At 52.6% G+C, this 20,385-nt stretch overlaps 1 protein-coding gene across 2 annotated transcripts in view; it reads left to right on the top strand.

The window, feature by feature from the left end:
* PTPRN2 (protein tyrosine phosphatase receptor type N2) overlaps window positions 1-20,385 on the top strand; it is a 477,946-nt gene that overhangs the window by 414,221 nt on the left and 43,340 nt on the right. For both annotated transcript variants that reach the window (XM_066385718.1, XM_066385717.1), the window contains exon 14: window positions 4,802-4,996. In XM_066385718.1, coding sequence (XP_066241815.1) covers window positions 4,802-4,996 — 195 coding nt within the window. The remainder of the gene's footprint in view (window positions 1-4,801; window positions 4,997-20,385) is intronic.

Here is a 20,385-nt window from a genome sequence, read left to right as displayed (position 1 = left end):
CTCATGGTTTTCCTTTCTTGACAAACAATATGCCATTTGGATATTTTTAAATATTGTGGCACAAGCATCACAGGTCAGATTGTTTTGTGACTGAGCATTTTCATTCAGGGGAACTCTGAACATGGCTGCTCTTTTCTTCTTGCAAACCCATTACCCTAGTGGTGAGAGTTCTTTTGGCTGAAGACTGTGGCCGGTCATCCCACGGAGTTCACCTGGCCTATCGCTGGCAGGGATCGAGACCCAGAGTCACTGTAGAACCTCCGCTCCTGTCTGAAAAGGAGGAGTCTCGTCAGGGGCCCTGGCCCAGGAGGAGGCCTGTTCACAGTCCTGCATTTACTTCATGCCCAGTATCATGTGGGGGTGTCCCATGTGTTCACCCCAGCTCCGTGCAGTAGTTACATTGTCCCCACTCTACAGACAGGAAGCTAAGTCAGAGCCACGCAGTCAGGTTGCAGAGCTGGGGCACAGACTGGCGGCATGGGCCCGAGTCCTTGCCTTCTTGACCACATGGAGGTCTTGCGGGCCTGGTTCATCTGGGCCTGCTTTCTCTACAACTGAGATCCCGGTGCCCCGAGAACCTACCATTGCTCACAACAGCCATCCATGGAAGGCCTTCAGTGCCGTGCTGACGTTCCACAGCCCATGCGTGTCCTTGCTGAGCACGAGGTCAGACTTTCTCAACACCTGAGAGGGTTCAGACAGCTGGGAGGTGCAGCGCAGGTACCAGGCAGCGAGGGGCTACATCACAAGACAAGGACATCCTGGGAACACAGGGTACTGTGGGCCAAAGATAAGTGCTTTGCCCTCTTGCTCTCTGGGAAAAACATCTTTCAGTTTACACTGCTGTTGGCTTTCTCCTGTCTGCTGAAGAGTGGGCTTCAGACTGAGAAAGAAAAACAGACATGGTCAGCCTCCCGGCAGGAGACTCGTAACCGAAGGCGTCCTGTGTCTGTACGCTGGGAGGGGCGCCAGGCCTGCCACGGGCACTGCCCAGCATGTCTTAGCCCTCATGTGCTCTGTCTGCAGGGGACAGGATGGCCCGAGCAAGGAGCCATGAAAAGGAGTATAGTTGCTAACTGACCCCATGTGGGTCTGTCACCAGAACACTCATTGGTTAAAGCCCTGGTCCTCTTCCTGCAGAATCACTTCCTCCAGGTGTTGAGTCCAACCAGCGACTCCACAAGGATCGTGATTAGCTTTGTAAACCGGAGGTCCTCAGGCTGCAGGCCCAGGACCGTCTTATCTGAGAGGCTGTCTCAGCTCACACACACGGTCACCTCACGTAAGGGAGTTAGGCTGGCTCTCAAACATCATATAAGATTTGTTTAATGAAGGTCCTTCCTCTCCTGTCCAGCCAAGTGGGGACATAATGACCAGAGCGCCCTGTGCCAGGGCCGGCTGTGGCGTGGGGAGGGCATGGGCCGGGGAAGTAGTACATAGTGAAGTGGGGGCACAGAGACCACACTGGCTCCTGTTGTCAGTCAGCATCTCAGATGGGCCTGAGTAGCTGACAATTTCCTTTATGGATCTCCAGAGCCTCTACCTGGGAATTTGTGTCATTGAGCCTTTTTGCTCAATGCCAGGATCATAAATCAGGAAAATTTGAAAACAGAATTGGGCCCTTCCCTACCCGTGTCCCAGCGTGTGGCTGTGCGGTTAATTCTGCACCACCAACCAGCTCCACACCAGGAGAGCACCCTCACAGATGAGCATGGCTCCATGCAGTCAACTCGCCGGACAGAACAGACTCACAGGACACGTGCTGTGGTGACGGCAGCAACTGTCACGCGGATGTTCCTGTCCCCTGGGACACATAAGGCCGACCTCTGGATATTAAGTGGCCAGCCCAAAAAGCAGGGAAGTGCTCGGGCCTGACGGTCCCCACGTAGTAGAAGTGGATGTGCAAACTGCAAATTGCACTTTAAATGGATGTTCATGCAGTCTGCTCGCACGTGCAGCTGTTGCCCGGGGTCGGCAGGACCACATCTTCATTTGTCACCGTGTGGGCTGTGATTGCCTCTCAGGAAGAGACGGCACTGTTAAAATGAAGAAAACGGCCCCGGCCAGCCACCCGTGGGGGGCGGGGCCCATGGCCTGAGGTTGGCCGGCAGGCTCCCCAAGCCTGTGAGCAGAGCTCAGGCCTGTGCGGTACGGAACTCACCTCCACACAGCGGTTGACCCCAGAGAGTCCAGAGCCATGGGCTAGTCTCCGTGACCCTGGCAGACCACGAGTCAGGTGCCAGTCTGCATTTTTTCTCTTTTCTAAAGATAAGTTTATTTTTTCTTAGACATTTTTAATGTCTAAGTAATAGTAAGGGGATGGGCAAACTACGGAAGTTCTGTTACTAATCTACAAACTCATCAACCTGAAGGGACCGACTAAAAGGACTGCATGGTTCCCATGTCCTCTCCGAAGTCCAGGTGCCCCCTGTAGAGTTCTCCTTGCTGTTGGTGCAGGCAGGGCTGAGTCTTCCTGGGTCTTTTGTCTCCGCTTGCCTCTGTTATAAAAATGGTTTTTTGTTTGTTTGTTTTTTAAAATAAAGACCTACAGGAATAGCTCGGAGTGTCAGGGAAGAGTGCAGGCAGGCATGAGAGGCTGGGCCAGCCCCAGGGTGGCTGCAAACCCTTATGGCTTCGCAGGGTCTCTGCCTCAGCCCAAACCATCTGTCACATGAGGAGGTAGGGGACAATCGGTAGCGCCTTGACTCTGAAACCCCGCGCCCCCTCAGGACTATCCTCGCTCTGCGCAGCCCTCCAGAGCGGGCATGGCTAGGAGGCCCATCCTGGCTTTGGTGGTGCTGACTCTCTGCCAGTCCGCGGACTGACTCTTGTGGACTTTCTTGCGGCCATGCCCTTTCCACATGTGAACTTCGTCTGCCTTCCCAACACCTGTGCTGTCACTTCTAGGCTTAGACCGTCACTCGCCGTGGTCAGTGGGCAGCCTGGCCACAAAGGCCCAGGGCACTCTGCCCACGGGGTCGTGGAAGGGAGGACACCGGCTTCCTTGTCCTACACTCAGTGGTCACAGGGTTCACAGGAGCTACTGGGTGTTTTATTTTGAGTGAGTGAACCTCAAACATCTCATGGTCTCCCGTGAGCAACACCCTCTCGGGCTACATCCTGACCCCTGAGCCTAAGCCAGGTTATGGTCACAGCTCGGTTGGACGTGTTCTTTTTCTAGAACCATACTGAGCCATCAAAATTACTGCAAAAACACTTTCTGGGGCGCCTTTTCCCAAACCAGGTGACACCCCCCATGTGTAACTGGAATATGACTTGTTCCTAGAACCATCCCCCTTGTTAAAATCACCCGTGTCTGGACTTGTTCTTGTCTTGAAGATTCTGAGAAACCTTGAGTGAATTCTTTATAAACTCATTGTTGAAAAGCCGCTTGGAGGCCCCTGAGCCCTGTGGGCCTTGAGCAAAGCTTTAATCTCCTCCGCATCCCCTTGTGTGGGGGACCCTGCCCTGTAGCATCATTTCTTGTTGAGTTCACCTCTGCGCCCTCTGTCCTTGGTCACCCACGGCAGTCCTCCACAACTTGCTACTCCAGTGGGGCTGAGGGTTCGTGTAGGACATGTGTAGCCCACACAGGGCTCCACCCTGAAGGCCAGAAGGGGCAGAGCTGTCACGAGGCCCTGGGGCAGTGTGCTGAGGGCGGGGCAGTGTGCTGGGGGCACGGCGTTTGTCCAGGAGGGCTGAGCTGAGCTGGGGTGTTCTGTGTGGCCTTGGCTGGCGTTATGGGACCCTCACCACCAAGGAGAACAGCAACCGGTGAGATGGAAGAGGAACTCGTGTCCGTGTCGAGGTCCTCCCCTGCCACCCTGGTGGCTGACAGGCCCTTGACACACCCTGGTGGGGCAGGTAGGGTGTGGCCTCCCGATGCCACTGTGATGACAAGGGGGGCACTCAGGACAGGGGCTTGCAGATGCTCTCCCTCTTCCATGACGCCTGTTCCCTCCTCTGGAGCTCAGTCTCTCGCACTCCCTTCCTCCTGATGGTGTTGACTTCGCAGGCCCTGGTTACGGAGGTGCTGTCACTGCACAAACCAGGGAACTCACATCACGACTGTTAGAATACTTTCAAACACCGTGTCGTTATGCAGACGTACCAGGGAGCAGTCAGCTAACCCCTAAGGTCAGTCAGTGGTTTGTGGCCCTCAAATCTGAGCACTGGAGGCCGGGGCTGTGTGAGGCCATGTCCTCCCTGGCCACGTCCTCCCTGACCATGTCCTCCCTGGTCATGTCTTCTGGCCACAGCATGTTTGAGTTTCACCTGTGGACAAGCCCAGGGGCTCTCAGAGACCTGACTGACACTTCTACAGGCCGTCACCCTAAGACCCACTTAAAAGAAACATGTTGTCTTTGGTCGCCTGGGACATCAGCCACATGCTTTCTTTCCACAAGTGCCTCGACTCATTCTCTGCTGTGGGAGCATTTATAAGTTTGGTGTTGTTTCGGGGGGAGGGAGGAAGGGAAGAACCAAAAAGAAGGTACTTTTTCTGTGGTACCAATTTTCATATTTCAGGACACAGTGTAAAATCGCCATTTCCCACACCACGGCCCACGTCCTAACAGGAAAGGAGAGATACCAATTCAGTCTGCAGGACACGTAGCTCTGAGGACACTTGTGTGTGACCACAGAGTTGGCCGGTGGCCCCTTTCTGTGAATCTGTGTGTATATTCTGTGTGTCAGACCACAAGTGATTCGCTTCACTTGGGTTTGGCTGAGGAAGAGCAGAGGTGAGAAGGCCCATGGGGCCAGGTGGGTGCTGACCCCCGCATCTCCCGCTGTCTTCCAGGAGCTGTGCCGTCAGCGCATGGCCGTGCGCATGTCCGACCGCCCGGAGGCCCCGCATGCGTCCCGCGTCAACAGCATATCCTCGCAGTTCAGCGACGGCCCAATGCCCAGCCCTTCCGCTCGGAGCAGCACTTCATCCTGGTCTGAGGAGCCAGCACCACCCAACATGGACATCTCCACTGGCCACATGGTCCTGGTAAGCCCACGCCCTCCATTGCCCCCAACCCCCACACATCCTGCACGTGTCTGTAACCGTCAGTGATGACAGCTTTGTGACCAAACCCGGGCATGCTGGGCAGCTGACAAGCAGGTGTGAACCCCGGGATCGCCGTTCTGCCCAGAGCGCTGCCTCACATGTGCTCAGTGAGGTCCTCGCAGTGACCATGTCTCCAGTGGTGGGGACGACGTGGACTGCGCCAACGGCATGTACCACTTTCCTTACCCTCTGACGACCAACAGCGCTGCCAACTGCTCAGCGCCTCCGGGCAGATCAGTGTCCTCCGAGTGGGGTGGGGACAGGGGGGCAGAGCTCAGCCCCTGTAAGAAGTCAGGGCACAACACTGGCCTCTCTGCAGGGTGACCCGCTCCCTGTCCCGTCCTGTCCCCTCAGTTGCATCGTCCTCAGGGGGACTGTGCGTGTCCTGCTTGTGCACTACCCTATGTGCCACCCTGTGCGTAGTTAACATTGAGGTTTATTAAGAGAGGCATTTGGAGCTCGGACCCTCACTGCTGTCCCTGGTGGGTGCACTGCTGCTCGCTGGGCCGCAGACTGCCGGCCTCTCCTATTTGGAGCTCAGAACAGTGGGTCACGGGAATGCAGCCGGACCTGTCACGGTGCTGACAAAGGCAGCCCTCCTGGGTCAGGGGCTGGTCTCCAAAGGACAGTTAATTTCCCAAGACTCTGAGTGAGATGGGCCTGTGTTGTCCTTGATTCTTTTAAACATGTGTCCCCTGTGGGAACTCTCCTATTCAGTCATTGACAACAGGGATGGTGGAACTGACCACAAACAGCCAGGCTCTCGGTTTGCCGGACGCTACAGCCACCACAGTCCCCAAGGCGGAGTCCAGGATCAAGGCGCCGGCAGGGTGAGGGCCCGTGAGGGCACCTTCTCACACTCCCCTCTCATGGCAGAAGGGGTGGGGCCCTCTGGGGCCCTCTCATGAGGGCACCGCCCCCTGACCCCAGCCCCCCAAGAGCCACACCGCCTGCTGCCATCACACTCGGCATGAGGTCTCAACGTGTGCATTTAGGGGACACAGACATTCAGCCAAGAGCCACCAGAAAACCACATCTTCATTGACAAGTCTGAGAGCAGAGCCCAGAGATGGAGCCTGGGGAGGCCCTGGGGCCCCGTGGGGCTGGGCGCACCTGGGGCATCGTCCATGTTGGGGTGCCTGAGTCTGTGGACGGGAAGCACCCAAGGCCAGACCCATGTGGCCCAGACGTGGGAGACGGAAGAACGTGGCCGCCAGCCTGGGAGAAAACCCGAAATGGGGCAGAACCAAGGCTCACCCCACTGACCCACTGAGTGGGCAGCAGCACGTCTTCGCGCCCCGTCCCCCACCCTGGGCCACCAGGCGGGAGGACACAGGGCCAGCTCGGCCCGGTGGCGCATACGTGGCTGGATTGTGAATCAACCAAATGGCTTTCAACGATATTTATCCCTTTTAGAAAAAGGAACTCACCCAGAAGGTCATGTTTTTCATGCGGTTTGGCGTCGGGGCCAGTGCGGTTATCTGACCAGTCGGCCACGGGAACTTTGTTCAGAGAACTTCCATTGTAGCCGCTGTTTTTCTATTTCAAGACACTTGAGTTTCAATTTGATGATATCTTGCATGCAAAAGGGGCATGAAAATATTGTACTTTTCATAGGAAACTGTGGTTTGGCATTCACAACATGGAAGCAGACGCAGTGGTTAATTCTGCGCAGAACTGCGCAAACCGCACACGTGGACCAAGCCTGCATGGTCCTGGCAGGAGTGTCCCTGCGAGAGGTCACTGGCACGGGGAGACAGGCACGCGTGTATCTGAGCGCTCCTGCACCACCTCCCCATGGTCACAGCACAGACACAGAACGTGTGCTCGGCCACTGCCTGGAGCCCTGCATGCCCAGTGCCCGCGAGCCAGCGCTTTGTCAAAGTTGGGTGTCACAGCCACGGTCAGGCCATGGCAGGAGCTGGAGGATGAACAGGAAACTTGTGTTTCATGGACATGGCCACCTGGATCCATGTGAGCTCCAGGCCTCGGTGTGTCCTCACTTGGGAGTCCTGCCTGTCTGCCCTGCTATCCACTTTGCAGATGGGCTCAGGTGCCCTCTCCAACCCCATGGGCATTGTCACCACAGACGGTTTCCCTCGTTTGGGAGCTGAGAGCATGGAGATGGGTGTGCATGAACCCCATGCAGCATTTTTACAGAACTTCTCACCCTCACAGGCAGTAAACCAACTCGACTGCCAAGCTCTGAACCCACAGCCCATTTGCATAGGTGAGGCCACAGGCACGTCGTGACTGAACCGGGGTCAGTGGGCACAGCCTCTGTCACAGTGCCTGACCTCCTGACCTCTACCTCATTAAGGCTCCAAGGAAGATCATCCACGGTGTCAGGGCTTCTGTCTGCCGTCAGTGACCTGGTGACCTTCCTGAGCCGCATGCCTCTCAAGGTCCAGCTGCCGCCATGGGCAACGTGCAGGTGGCACACCTCACCTGGAAGACATGATGGCATCAACAGCAAAGCTACTTATGTTTGGACGGCAGGTGGGAGCGAGAAGGACCCCACAGCGGAGAGGTGAAAGCCGTCACAAAGACCTGTCACACGTCTGCGACATGGCAGTGCTTCCCGTAGCAAAGGACAGAAGGCATTTTTAGAGGAATAAGTTGATCCAGCTGGATAGCTGAGTTGGTTAGAACATCGTCCTAAAGCACAGAAGTTGCCAGGTCAATCCCCAGTCAAGGCACATACGAAAACAGATTCATGTTCCTGTCTCCCTCTCTCTCTCCCCCTTTCTCACTTTATAAAATCAACAAAATAAACATTGAAAAATAAATAAAATAGGATAAGTGGCAGAGGAAGTCAAGCCATCCCCCTAGATACCGTCAGGGATGGACCCGCAGAGGTGCCCTTGGCCCTGCCTGGGTCACTGCGTCCACTGGACCACGTGTCGTTACTTGATGTGCTGCAGCTTCATGGCTGGAAGCCATGGTAACAAATTTAGAGATAAACTTGCCTCCTACGGACAGAAGATTGGCAGCTGGTGAGGCTTGGCCCAGAGGGCATAGGATGGTCAGAGGGTGAGGGGAGGGCACAGGTGACGGAACTGCTGATGAGACCAGCCCACTCGATCCAGGTGGTCTTCCTGGGGGAAGAGGTCCAGCATCCAGTGATGCTGCTCACGAGGTCTCATGCAGGTGGACGGGCAGACTGGCCACTGAGAACCCCAGAGCCATGAGCCATGTCTCCTGCAGAGACCAGCAAGGTGTTCGTGCTGCCACAGGCCAGGCATGGTGTTGCTGGAGCAGACTCTGGGGTCCTGTGAACTTGGGTCAAACTGGGGACCTTCCATGTACCCAGACAGATGCTCACACTGTTTTCTCACGTGCAGAACAGGCTTCATAGTAGTGCCACCTCCCAGGGCTCCCAAGGGGACCGTGGTAGAGTGACTTCACATGACTATTACAGACATCATTGTGCTTTAACATGCAGGGGCAGGGCTTCTGTGAGATCCGCTGTGCCCCTTCGGGAGGTAAAAGGTGCCCTCTGAATCCCATCTGTCTCTGGAAGGCTGGTGTTTTCAGCAGGATGTCAGGAGCAGATTACTGTCCTCAGGATGGAACACCTGGGGTCAGCCATGAAGGGCAGGTACATGGACAGAGGAGCCAAGGACAGCTCTGACAACTGACCCAGCTGGACCTCTGCATTCTCAGGCTTGAAGCTGGAGGACAGACTTTGGGGATGTTAAGAAGAGTGTTGATTTAACACTTTCCCCGTTAGAGGAAAAGCCCACAGGACTCAGTCCAGGAGACACACAGCACAGTCCTCTGAAAATGTCTTCATCCACGTGGAAGGTACGGATGTTGACATGCCCTTTGCCCTGACGCACATAATGCTAAGGACAAGCTGAGCATCACTGAGCGTGTGTGGCAGCTGCTGTTCTAGGATGCCGTGAGCAGGAGTGGCACTGAGCCCCATTCCACCAGCACAGACGGTGAAACTGAGACAGGGAGGTAGACACATGTGAAGACACAACGTTGTAGAGAAGGACCAACAGCTGCCCATTGTCACAGCAGAGGGAGTTCGCCATGGGGTGCACAAGACCTGCAGGGCAGAGTGCAGCGTGTCCCAGGAGACAGTGGGTGCTGGCACAGGGGCACTTCAGATCAGTGTGTCTCATGCCACAGACTCACAGCCTCTCCATGACACCTGCTCCCAGCACCTCAAGTCTCATGTAGGAGCCTCCATGTTTCCACATTTGTGCCATGACCTCACTCTTGGGCCATGTTCTCTCCCCTCCCCCCGGGCTTCTGGCTTGTGCCATTTATACTTATCAATAGTGTGACTTTTTTTTTAATTTATTAATTTTAGTGAGAGAGGAAAGGAAAAAGAGTGAGACAGGAACATTGAGCTGTTCCTGTATGTGCCCTGACTGGGGATCAAACCGGCAACCTCTGTGTTTTGGGATGATGTTCTAACCAACTGAGCTATCTGACCAGGGCAATAGTGTGACTTTTTTTACACTTACAAAAATTACAGTAGTGTTATTTTTATTTTTGTCCCAGTCTTTCTATAATTTCTATAATTTCTGCACAGGAGAATTCCTGTCTTCCATCAACAATTCTTTTTGTGTGTGTGTATGTGACAGAGAGAGTCAGGGACAGACAGACAGGAAGGAAGAGACATGAGAAGCATCAATTCTTTGTTGCAGCACATTAGTTGTTCGTTGATTGCTTTCTCATATGTACTTTGACCAGGGAGCTACAGCAGACCAAGTGGCCCCTTGCTCAAGCCAGCGACCCTGTGCTCAAATGAGATGAGTCCGTGCTCAAGCCGGTGACCTCAGGATTTTGAACCTGGGTCCTCCATGTCCCAGTTTGATGCTCTATCCCAGAGGTCCCCAAACTATGGCCCGTGGGCCACATGCGGCCCCCTGAGGCCATTTATCTGGCCCCCGCCATACTTCCGGAAGGGGCACCTCTTTCATTGGTGGTCATTGAGAGGAGCATAGTTTCCATCGAAATACTGGTCAGTTTGTTGATTTAAATTTACTTGTTCTTTATTTTAAATATTGTATTGTATTCCCGTTTTGTTTTTTTACTTTAAAATAAGATATGTGCAGTGTGCATAGAGATTTGTTCATAATTTTTTTATAGTCTGGCCCTCCAACAGTCTGAGGGACAGTGAACTGGCCTTCTGTGTAAAAAGTTTGGAGACCCCTGCTCTATCCACTGTACCACCACCTGGTCAGGCATTTCATCATTTCTTGAAAACAACAAACCATTTTCAATTCAAACGTGACTCCATTCTCTCAGTTCTCTCGTAGAGGAGCGTGGGATCCCCATGTTCCCCATCCTCTTCAGTTTCCTCCATGTCCTCTCTCCGTCCATGTGCTTTCCATGAATTTCCTCAGACCTGCCGTCCAGTAGGCAGTCTCTCTTCAGTGGTGTCTAATTGACTGTGTAATCTGTCCATTACATTGATCGTTTCAAGGAGTATATTTTTCATTTGTATTCATTGTGTTTATTGTTTTTAAAATCTGCCTGCTGTGTTGCTCTTGTCTTATGCTGTGGATCCCTACTCTAAAATTTTTAGTCATTATAAACAAATGCAGTTCCTCACCCAGATTCCCAAACCACTCATGTGTTATAAATTCTAGCCTCAATCCTAGATGAGGCCCAGGGTCCGGCCATCCTCCCAGGTTGAGACCATGTGGAGACAGATAAACTTTCTTGTGTCCCGAGCCAACTCGTTCACGGAGAGTGCCCTTCTGAGGGTCCTGGTGTCTGTGGGGTCTCATGTCCAGCCCCTGCCTCCTACATGGCAGCATGTCCCCTTTGGCCCCACGTGGGCAGTTAAAGCCAAGGCCTTGCCTTCCCCCTTCTCCCCCTACTCCCCCGCAAGACTTGAGCAACTTCAGGTCACACGGCTCCCACTCTGGTTTTCACTTCCTTGTTCATTTTGAATTCCTGAGGATTTCCCTTTATTTTGTGGAAAGCTGACTTGCCACCGTTCCAATATCTTTGGGTGACGATTAGAGGAGGCTCCTCAGATCATCTCATTCTTTGTGTCTCTGGGAACATAAGTTCAGTGCAAGTCAGGCAGAGAACACAGTATGAATGGTGAGCTATCACTGATGCTGCGTCTCTCCGTGAAGGTCAGATCTAAGAACCAGCTTTATGTCCTGTGTAACAAAGAAGATGTCTTACAGGTGGAAGAAGGCCAGACAGGGGCCTTACCAGCTGGTTTCCTCTTTACCCTCTGTGTGCAGGCAGGGTATTACCTTGCTTCAGGCAGCACCTGCATGCCTGTGTGTCCCCTGTGAGCCATCTGGGTGTATGAGGACAGGAGCCTCAGGCGGTGGGCAGGTGAGCAGACCCTCAATGCTAAGAGCTGGTAGCCGTGAAGAAATGCCAGGTGGGCCCTGACCTGTTGGCTCAGCGGTAGAGCGTCGGCCTGGCGTGCGGGGGACCCGGGTTCGATTCCCGGCCAGGGCACATAGGAGAAGCGCCCGTTTGCTTCTCCACCCCCACCCCCTCCTTCCTCTCTGTCTCTCTCTTCCCCTCCCGCAGCCAAGGCTCCATTGGAGCAAAGATGGCCCGGGCGCTGGGGATGGCTCCTTGGCCTCTGCTCCAGGCGCTAGAGTGGCTCTGGTTGCGACAGAGCGACGCCCCGGAGGGGCAGAGCATCGCCCCCTGGTGGGCATAGCATCGCCCCTGGTGGGCGTATCGGGTGGATCCCGGTCGGGCACATGCGGGAGTCTGTCTGACTGTCTCTCCCCGTTTCCAGCTTCAGAAAAATAAAAAAAAAAATTTAAAAAAAAGAAATTCCAGGTGGCACACATGCTGTAACCATGACAAAGGCAGCTGTTAAGAGGGGTGGGCTTCAGGCTCCGTCGCCACATTGCACAGGAACCAGAAAGCACAGAAGGTGACATCTGGTCACCCACCATCCACTCCCACGTCACCTGCCAAACCTCGAGAACATGTAGGCGTATAATGCAGGCAGTCCACACATGACTGACACTTGAGCTGAAAAAGAATGAAAAATATATTTGATAGCCTTACCTCTAACTTTTCACCCTAAAAAGTGAAAATAACTTTTGATAGATCAACTCTCTTCTCTCTTCTGCATCCAACTCCTCACCTCAAAGCCATCAAATGAGGAATGTTTGCCACCATCTCCTGGTCACTGTGGTGGACACCTGAACCCTAATTGCTCCTTTCTCTCCGCTGGTGTGTTAGCTGTTTTCCTGCTGACGGGAAGTCTGAGAACACGGGCTCAGATCTGTGGGCTTCGTTCCCTTTTAGAAAGTGTGTCTGGTGAAGGGAAGACAAGTATTTGAGTCTTGTGTGAGCTGCTCCAGTATTGGTGACATTTCTATCCCCCCTCCCTTACTGCTCATGAGCCACTGGCCCATTGCTTTTAGGAAAAACCAAAGTACTCTGATTCCAATGAGCACCCTTAGGGTTTCTGCAAACATTTTCTTTCCTTTTTTATTTCTCTTTTTAGTGAGAGAAAGATACAGAGAGAGGAACAGACAGGCAGGGAGAGAGATAAGAAGCATCAGTTCTTTATTGCGACACCTTAGTTGTTCACTGATTGCTTTCTCATATGTGCCTTGACTGGGGGGGGGGGCTTCAGCCAAGCCAGTGACCCCTTGGTCAAGCCAGTGACCATCAGGTCATGTCTATGACCCACACTCAAGCCGGAGACCTTTAGGTTTCGAACCTGGGTCCTCTGCATCCCAAGTCGATGCTATATCCACTGCACCACCGCCTGGTCAGGCTCTGCAAACCTTTTCTAAAGTGTGTGCAATCCAGTGTTTCCCGTCTGGATGTGGGAAGGAAGACTCCTGTCTGTGTCACTGTGCTGGGTGACCTCGCTGCGCTTGCTGGAGTTCTTTATTCCTCCTAAAACTCCATCAGAAAACTGTCATGAGCACCTCACTGGTGCGGCCCAGAAGAGGTGGAGGCTAAGAAAAGCTCTGTGCTGTGTAACGGGCAGAAGTCATTTGCATTGCTGGGCAACCATCCCCTCCCCTTTCCTCTTCCTGAAGGGTCCCCTGTTGGAACCACTGTCATCATCCTTCAAGTAAAAATTGTCTTATCTGGGCTCTTTTCTGTCCCTTTGTTGACTCTGTAACTGTTGGGTCCTTGAGAGAACCTGCCCCTCTGTGACCTGGAGTTGACAATTTGGATTTTGCAGGTACCATCCAGCTGGGGCGGGTGGGTGGACAGCCATGGAGCATGTGAGTGACTCGGCCAGTGCGCAACACACAGACACAGTGACTCAGAGCCTGCCGCCATGACGACAGGTAGCCCTGCACACTCATCTCGCAGCTTTCCCTTGTCTGGGCAGCACCCTCGGCCCTGCGTGCCTGGGGCGCAGTGACGCCACTCGCTTTGGGGGTCCTGTTCTTCTCCCAGACTCTGTTGACATCTCTGAGCACCACGTTCCAGCGGCTCCTCCTCCTGCCTCCCTTCCCGTCTGCTCCCCGGAACTCAGGGCTAGTTTGCAGCCGAATCTTGTACCTGAGTGGAAGTTGTAAGAATTGTGGCTCAAAGTGCCTTTCCCTTGTCAAAGGGATGTGGTGGAGGCCAGAATCCAGTTTTTGATTTTCTTGTTCAGTACAGACTGTGTACTTAGGCATATTAATAAAATCGGCTGTGACACAAACGCGTGAGCGTGCATCTTTTGTATTTCCGAGTGATTCACAGCGAGGAGGTAGAACTGGCGCCCCAGCCAGCTGAACACATCACTGTCTCCTGTGCACCAGAGTCGCAAACACGTCCCCCATCCCCAGAAGCTCAGGAGGGTTCCACATTGCGCAGCCAGAGCAGCCGCTCCCTTTTCTGAAAGGGGAGAGTTTGCTCCACTTAGAATGATTAGACCCATCTCTCCACCCTTCGTGTGGTGTCTTGCACGCTGTCCACTGTCCCTTGCTCATCTCTGAGGGCAGCTAGGTCCTTGTTAGAAACACAATACCTTACATGGAGCATTTTGTTTGAGAAGCAGCTAGGTCAGAATTGTGAGATGCTGTAGGTCGATACTTTAAGACTTTTAAAAGGCAGACATTTGTGGAAATATCACACAATCTATGAATGTTTCTTCCAACTGGTACTCGTTGAAGCAGCTGCAGGCTGACATGTAAAACCGCCACGTTGTCAACAACGGTCTGTGGACTGGATTACAAAAGGAAGAGCAGCACACAAAATATATTTGGTGAAGGCAGGTGGTCAGGATGAACGGGGTCCTTTCATTACCATATTTCCCTTATTAACTGTATAATTAATTGCACATAGCCCAGGGAAGCTATGGGAATTGCATTTTGAGATGTATCAAAGCTGACTTAGGCTTCAGACGTCCGTGCAATTTACTATTAATGAAGCCGAGATGGAGGCCTCTGGTCTATAATTATTCCTTACTATTTGAATGACAAGCAAAGAATTTTATCAGCAGACTTTTAAATGAAAGAGGATTAGCAGCTAATGTAGAAATTGTTCATCTTCCTAATGAAAATAATTTTGAAGGAAATGTTTAGTGGAAAGAGAGGTTTGACAAGAGAGCGTGCACCATTAAAATAGCCATTTTCTGATACTCCATATGAGTTTGTCTGCATTTTTTCAGCAGGGTACAAATATTTCTGGAAGTGAATGAATATTTTATAGGACCCAGAGCTGCTCATGCATCCAGGAATGGAGAAGGCAGTCTTCCCAAATAGCTAAGCAAAGGTGACAGAGAGTCTAAAAGCCAAAGCTGGAAAATTTTTAAATATATCAGAATATTCTAGAAGAAATGCTTATTAGCCCAGAAATCCGCCCTTCACCCCCTCTGAACACTCATGTGAGACGGTAGACAGTAAATGTTGTTAAAGAAAACTGTTCAATGAAGCACCCGTATCCATTTGTCCAAAAGCACTCTGTGGCTCACTGCTGTGGCTCAGCGCCACCCCTGCATTTTCTACGACCCTTAACCCTTGTGTCTGACACGGAGGACACGTAGCATCCAAGTCAGAGGCTGCAGAGCTGTCCCACATTCTCAGGACAGGCCCAGGGGTGTCATGCCCTTGACTCATTCAGTAGATACTCGCCGGCCACCTCAGGGAGCCGGGCTCTGCGTCCAACACTGGAGAGACAGCAGGGACTAAATAACGGGCTTTTCGGAGTGCCTCAAAACACTCCTATGTTTATCTCTTTGTCATGGCATCTCCCAGGGAGTTAATGGTGTGGACTAAACCTAAGTTCACAGCCCCACATTAGGTCCCATGTCGCTGTGAACAGGAGAAAAGCAGCTCCGTTCATTCAAATGGGACGGGCAGATCTAGGGACATCGCAGAGCTGTTCCCAGCCAAGCTGGACCCTGGAGCCCCACCGTGGTCTTTCCCAGGTTCTGAGCACCCCAGGAGGTGTACTGTCTGGGGAAGACACGCACTGTCTCATGTCTTTAAAATCCTTGTTTCTTCCAGCCTGATTCTGAGCTCAGAGCCCGCCGGCCCTCTCTCACAGACATCCGTATCACCCAGGACCCAGTCTGTGACCCTGGTAGTGACTCTGTAACTGGCCCCCAGTGGTCGGCAGGGCCCACACAGTACCCCCCACCTAGGGTGGGAGGTAATCTTGTGAGGACGGCTCTTCTAACAGGCCATGGGCTTGCCGAAGCCCACACACTTGCACACCTCTGTATTTCAGACTGCCGCTTTTGTGTAAAAGTGTATCAGAGTATCCCAGGCTAATCTGAGTAAAAGTGTATCCAAGTATCCCAGGCTAATCTTGTCCGTTTGGGGTGAAGCTATTAGCTGTTAACTTTCTGTTGTACTTTGGGCAAACTTCCGCGAGATTTCAAGCAGCGGCTAAGATGACCACAGTCAAAGATAAGAACGTTCTGTCCACATAACAATGGGAATTTTTCAGGTTTCTACGTGGACTTCTGACTTCAGTGAGCTAGGCTCTGACTGAGCTCTCCCCTCGCTGCAGCTGTGTGAGGGCTAAAACGTTGAGACAGTTACAGACTATTTTGCAAACTGAAGGGTTGCCAAAATTCAGGAAAATCGGGAGGAGCAGGCCGGATCTGTGTGAAATAAGCGGAAATCCCCTCGTCGGCTGTGTTGGCCGATCCTGGCAGCTCAGCCCCTGCTCCTCTCCCCCTGCCTCCTCCACAAGGAACCTCGGCCTGGCCGTTGGATCTCTGCCACAATCCCAGCTGTGCCATCAATCTCCACCTGGAGCCTGTGACCTTTTAAAAGCATCTCTGTCACCATGTGGCTCTCTGGTTGAAAACTCTCCACGGCCTCCCATTGCTCTTACATTAACCTTGACCTTAAAGGTGGCCAGACGTGGGTGGTGAGCACACAACAGAGTGTGCAGATGTCGTATTATAAAGCCATACATCTGAATCTTAATGTTATTGACCAATGTTACCCCAATACTTTATTGAAAAAAAAAGAAACTTCAGATTTCTCCCCACCGCTGCCGCCAGCAAGCTCCCTCTGCCCCAGCGACCTGTGGCTGTCTCTGTCTGGGGTGTGCCGGACCTTTCCCGCTCAGGGCTGTCGCTGCCCCAGTCCTGTGCTGTCCCCCACAGTCCTGTGCATCACAAGCTCCTCAAGAGCCAGCCACCCCCCATTCCCTTTTCTATCACTGTCTGCTCCTCTTGTGGACCCTGCTCTCTGAAGTTGTCTTTCTAAACCGTGCTTCTCTACTCGCATGTACTCTGTTCTCCAGTAAAAGAAGTTGGCCCCGTGAGGGTAGAACTGCTGGGCAGGAACACAAAGCAGTCCCTGGCACATCCCATCTTCTTAACAGAATTCATTGAATGAGTGAATACATGACCAGAACCAGGACCTGAGCAGGCATCTGAGCTAAGATGCCCCTCTTCGCTCTCCCACAATGGGAGAGCGAAGCTTCGGGCTTCGCTCATAATCCCCATGCAAGCCTCTTCTGCCCTAGATGTAAATATTAATAGTTGTGCATTTGTGGAAAATGTTGTGTAATTCTCCTCATTGGTTTTCCGTTTCTGATCCTTATTCATCTTTGTATTTTGCCTTCATTTTGAAGATGCTACATAAGATGATAAGAGCCACAAAATTGTTCCCATAGAATTCCTTGAGCTTCTTCAGGAACGACAGCCTGAGACAGAAAGTGCTCTGTCGTGGGGTCACTGTGGTCACATAGCTTCCTGCTCCTCCTCCTGCGGGAGACCTGTCACCTCCCCACACACCCACACAACGTGCACCAGTCTGCCTCCCATTTAGTGACAGGAGGTGGTGAGGACAGAGTTAGAAAGTTATTGACTTTTTTTGAAAAAGACAGGAAGGGAGAGAGATAAGAAGTGTCAATTCTTTGTTATAGCACCCTAGTTGTTCATTGATTGCTTTCTCACATGTGCCTTGACCAGGGGACTCCAGCCGAGCCAGTGACCCCTGGCTCAAGCCAGCGACCTTGGGCTCAAGCCGGTGACCATGGGGTCATGTCTGTGATCCCCCGCTCAAGCCGGCGGCCTCAGAGTTTCAAACCTAGGTCCTCAGTGTCCCAGGCCAATGCTCTATCTGCTGCACCACCTCCTGGTCAGGCCAAAGTCACTTATTTTCTAAAGTTATTAACACATTTCTGGAACAGAACGTGTGTGCTGTTGGCATTGTCCATCGGGTTCCAGGCATTCGTCTATAAAGCTGTGGTTTCCATGGCTCGACAGAGGAAAGGTGAGTGAAGGTCCGAGCTAACCAAGCAGCTGTGGAGCCCAGACAGCATGTGGCCCCGGTCCGCAGCCGTCTGCTCTGCCCTCCATTCCCCAACAGCAGGGGACAGCTGCGTGCTGGCCAGTTCATGCTCAGGACTCCTGTCAGCGTGGCCACTGAGAGTCCGGGGTTTGTCTAGATTTGACCAAAACCCAATTATAACAAAAATACATGAACTGAGGCTTCCAGTCAGTTAAGTCCTGCCCCTTCAGGACTTAAGTTTCCTGACCTCCTGGGACACGTGTTCAAGGTGGTGCCACGCTGGGCCCACACCTCTGTCGCGTGGAAGGCGGGGTCTTCTCCGGCAGCCTGCCCAGCAGAGCCCTGAGGAATGTTTTCTTCCGAGCTTCTGTGGGTTTTCAATTACAAGAGGATTTTAAATAGAACAGCTCCGCGTCCGCAGCATGGGCACCTGCGTGGCGATTCTCCAGGTCTCCCTTTCCTGCCTCGACTCTGCCTCTGGCTTGCTCACCCCCTCCTCCTGAACGAGGTGTAAGTTGGGGGCTTTCTCTCACGGGCTTAACATTTGGAAGCACTTGAACGTTTTCTTCTCCCATGCTCCCATGCGTAAGGTTTCCATCACCCCTCATCCTGCTGGTGACGTCATAAGGAAGGGGTGTTGGTTTCTCAGTCAGTGGATGCTTTCGGGGAATGGAGTTCGAGGGTCACTGGCCCACGCATGTGCTACTCATTCTCCGAGGTTGTTCAGCTTGCGGACACACTTTGGAGGGAGAATTAGGAGCCCACGGCGCCGGCTCACATGCGTTGGTGAAGTTGACGGTGCTGCCGCAGGTGCCCCTGCTGTGGTCATCCTTGTTTCCACCGCCTCCCACATCTCCAGGGTGAGGGCGCCAGCTGCTCCCTGCAGACACATATGGGGGTCTCTGTGAGGGCTAGTGTCACATGGTAAAGAGAATAGACCACGTGGTATTTCCTTTATTCGTCCTGGTTCCTGGGTCCCATCATCTGCACTTCTTCAGGCTTCTCCAAACTGTGCCGACTCTTCCCAGGCGAACTACACATGGGCGTCACGGAAACACAGGTCACGTTGACCTTTTCTGGGTCGGTGGTTTTGGCCCTTTTTAAAAAAATAATGAAATGTGTCTGTCTGCTCTGCATTCTAAGTTTCTGGTTTGCAGAGCAGAGCAACGCAATGCATGGTCAACTGCCCAGTGTAGCCGGCCAGCCCGTGACCAGTGAGCCATAGACAGGTGACTGGGGAACAAGCTGGTTCTGTCTGGGCTGAGTGTCCCTTTGTCGGACTCAGATACTGATTTAAATGATGTGTGGTTCGTGATTCCTGTTTCATTGAATCTTCCCTAAGCTGAGAAAGAGCAAAGGCACCCTCTCATCGCTTCGCCGTATCTGTCCTTCATGAGGGTTTGAATGCATTTCTTTGAAGTTCTGACTTTGCATCTCAGATATCTGAACGTGCCTGCTGCTAAACGTTCAGCAGCAACGCTGCAGTTACCCCCGGTGCAGCGCACTGTCGGCAGCCAGCACACCTTTCCTGACCTGGCTGCTTGCCATCCCGCCCTCTCCACGGGCGAGCATGCTCAACCAGCACGGCGGAGCCCCTCTGCTCTCTCCTCCCAGCTTTTGTGTTGTTTGCTTGGAATTCAAACAATTAACATAATCATTTCCCTTTAATATATTATTGAAGACAGGTGACATTGTCTTTTTTTTTTAAGGGTGACACAGGTTAACATAATTATACAGGTTTCAGGTGCCCCATTCTACAATGCATCTCTATACACCATATTGTGTGTTCATTACCCCCTGCCCCAATCAAGTTCTCATTTTGAAAGAAAAAAGTCATCATTTCCCCAAATCTCAGCGGGAGCAGCTGTCTGCTCGCTCTTGAAAGCATTCATGTAACTGTCGCATCGTAAAGCACAACCTCTCGTTCTCACAGGAAGGGCAGCGAAGCTCGACGTGCTCCTCATGGTGACCACTGTGGTGGTCACACCAGGAAGCAGTAGGACGTTGGTTGTACTGGGCACCAGGGGGGAGGGGGGAGCCAAAGCAGAGCCTGCCCATCATGAGTGGCTCTTCCAAAGCCCACTTCCTGCAACACGCCTTTTCCGCGTGGGCTGGAGTTTATTTCAGACACATCATTGTCAAAAGGAGTTTTATGGGGAGAACTTGGAAGACACCTTCTTTTTCTGATGAGAAGCTGAGACTCGCCATGACCACCCTCCCTGCCATCTGCATACTTGACGGTTCACAGGGCCAACCAGCTCTGCCATTACATATGATGCCCATTTCACGGAGCAGTAGATAAAGGGTCAGTGAGATCAGGTGGTTCGCCCCAAAGTACTCAGCAGCAACATCCCCGTGCGGGGACGGGACCTTCTGTTTATCGCACTAAAGCCTTTCCAAGTCAAGTCCGGTGCCTTCTTCGTTTTATTAGCGTTGCTTTCCTACCCGGAAAAGCTCCTTCAGGCCCCATTAAGGCTTTGTGAGTGATGGAGACATTACCCTGAAGCTGCACTGTGTTCTAGCAGTTATTAACAAAACCCAGTTACGCTCCAGGGCATCCCAAATGCTCCATTTTCCTAGAAATCGCTCTCCTGACCCTCAGGGGCTTGACAATTCTATCAGAAGAGAGTACAGAAAATATTTAGGGCAAATCAGCAC

This window comes from Saccopteryx leptura, chromosome 5 (assembly GCF_036850995.1).
Source record: "Saccopteryx leptura isolate mSacLep1 chromosome 5, mSacLep1_pri_phased_curated, whole genome shotgun sequence".
NCBI classification, from domain to species: Eukaryota; Metazoa; Chordata; class Mammalia; order Chiroptera; family Emballonuridae; genus Saccopteryx; species Saccopteryx leptura.
This window is presented reverse-complemented; position numbering and strand designations above follow the sequence as displayed.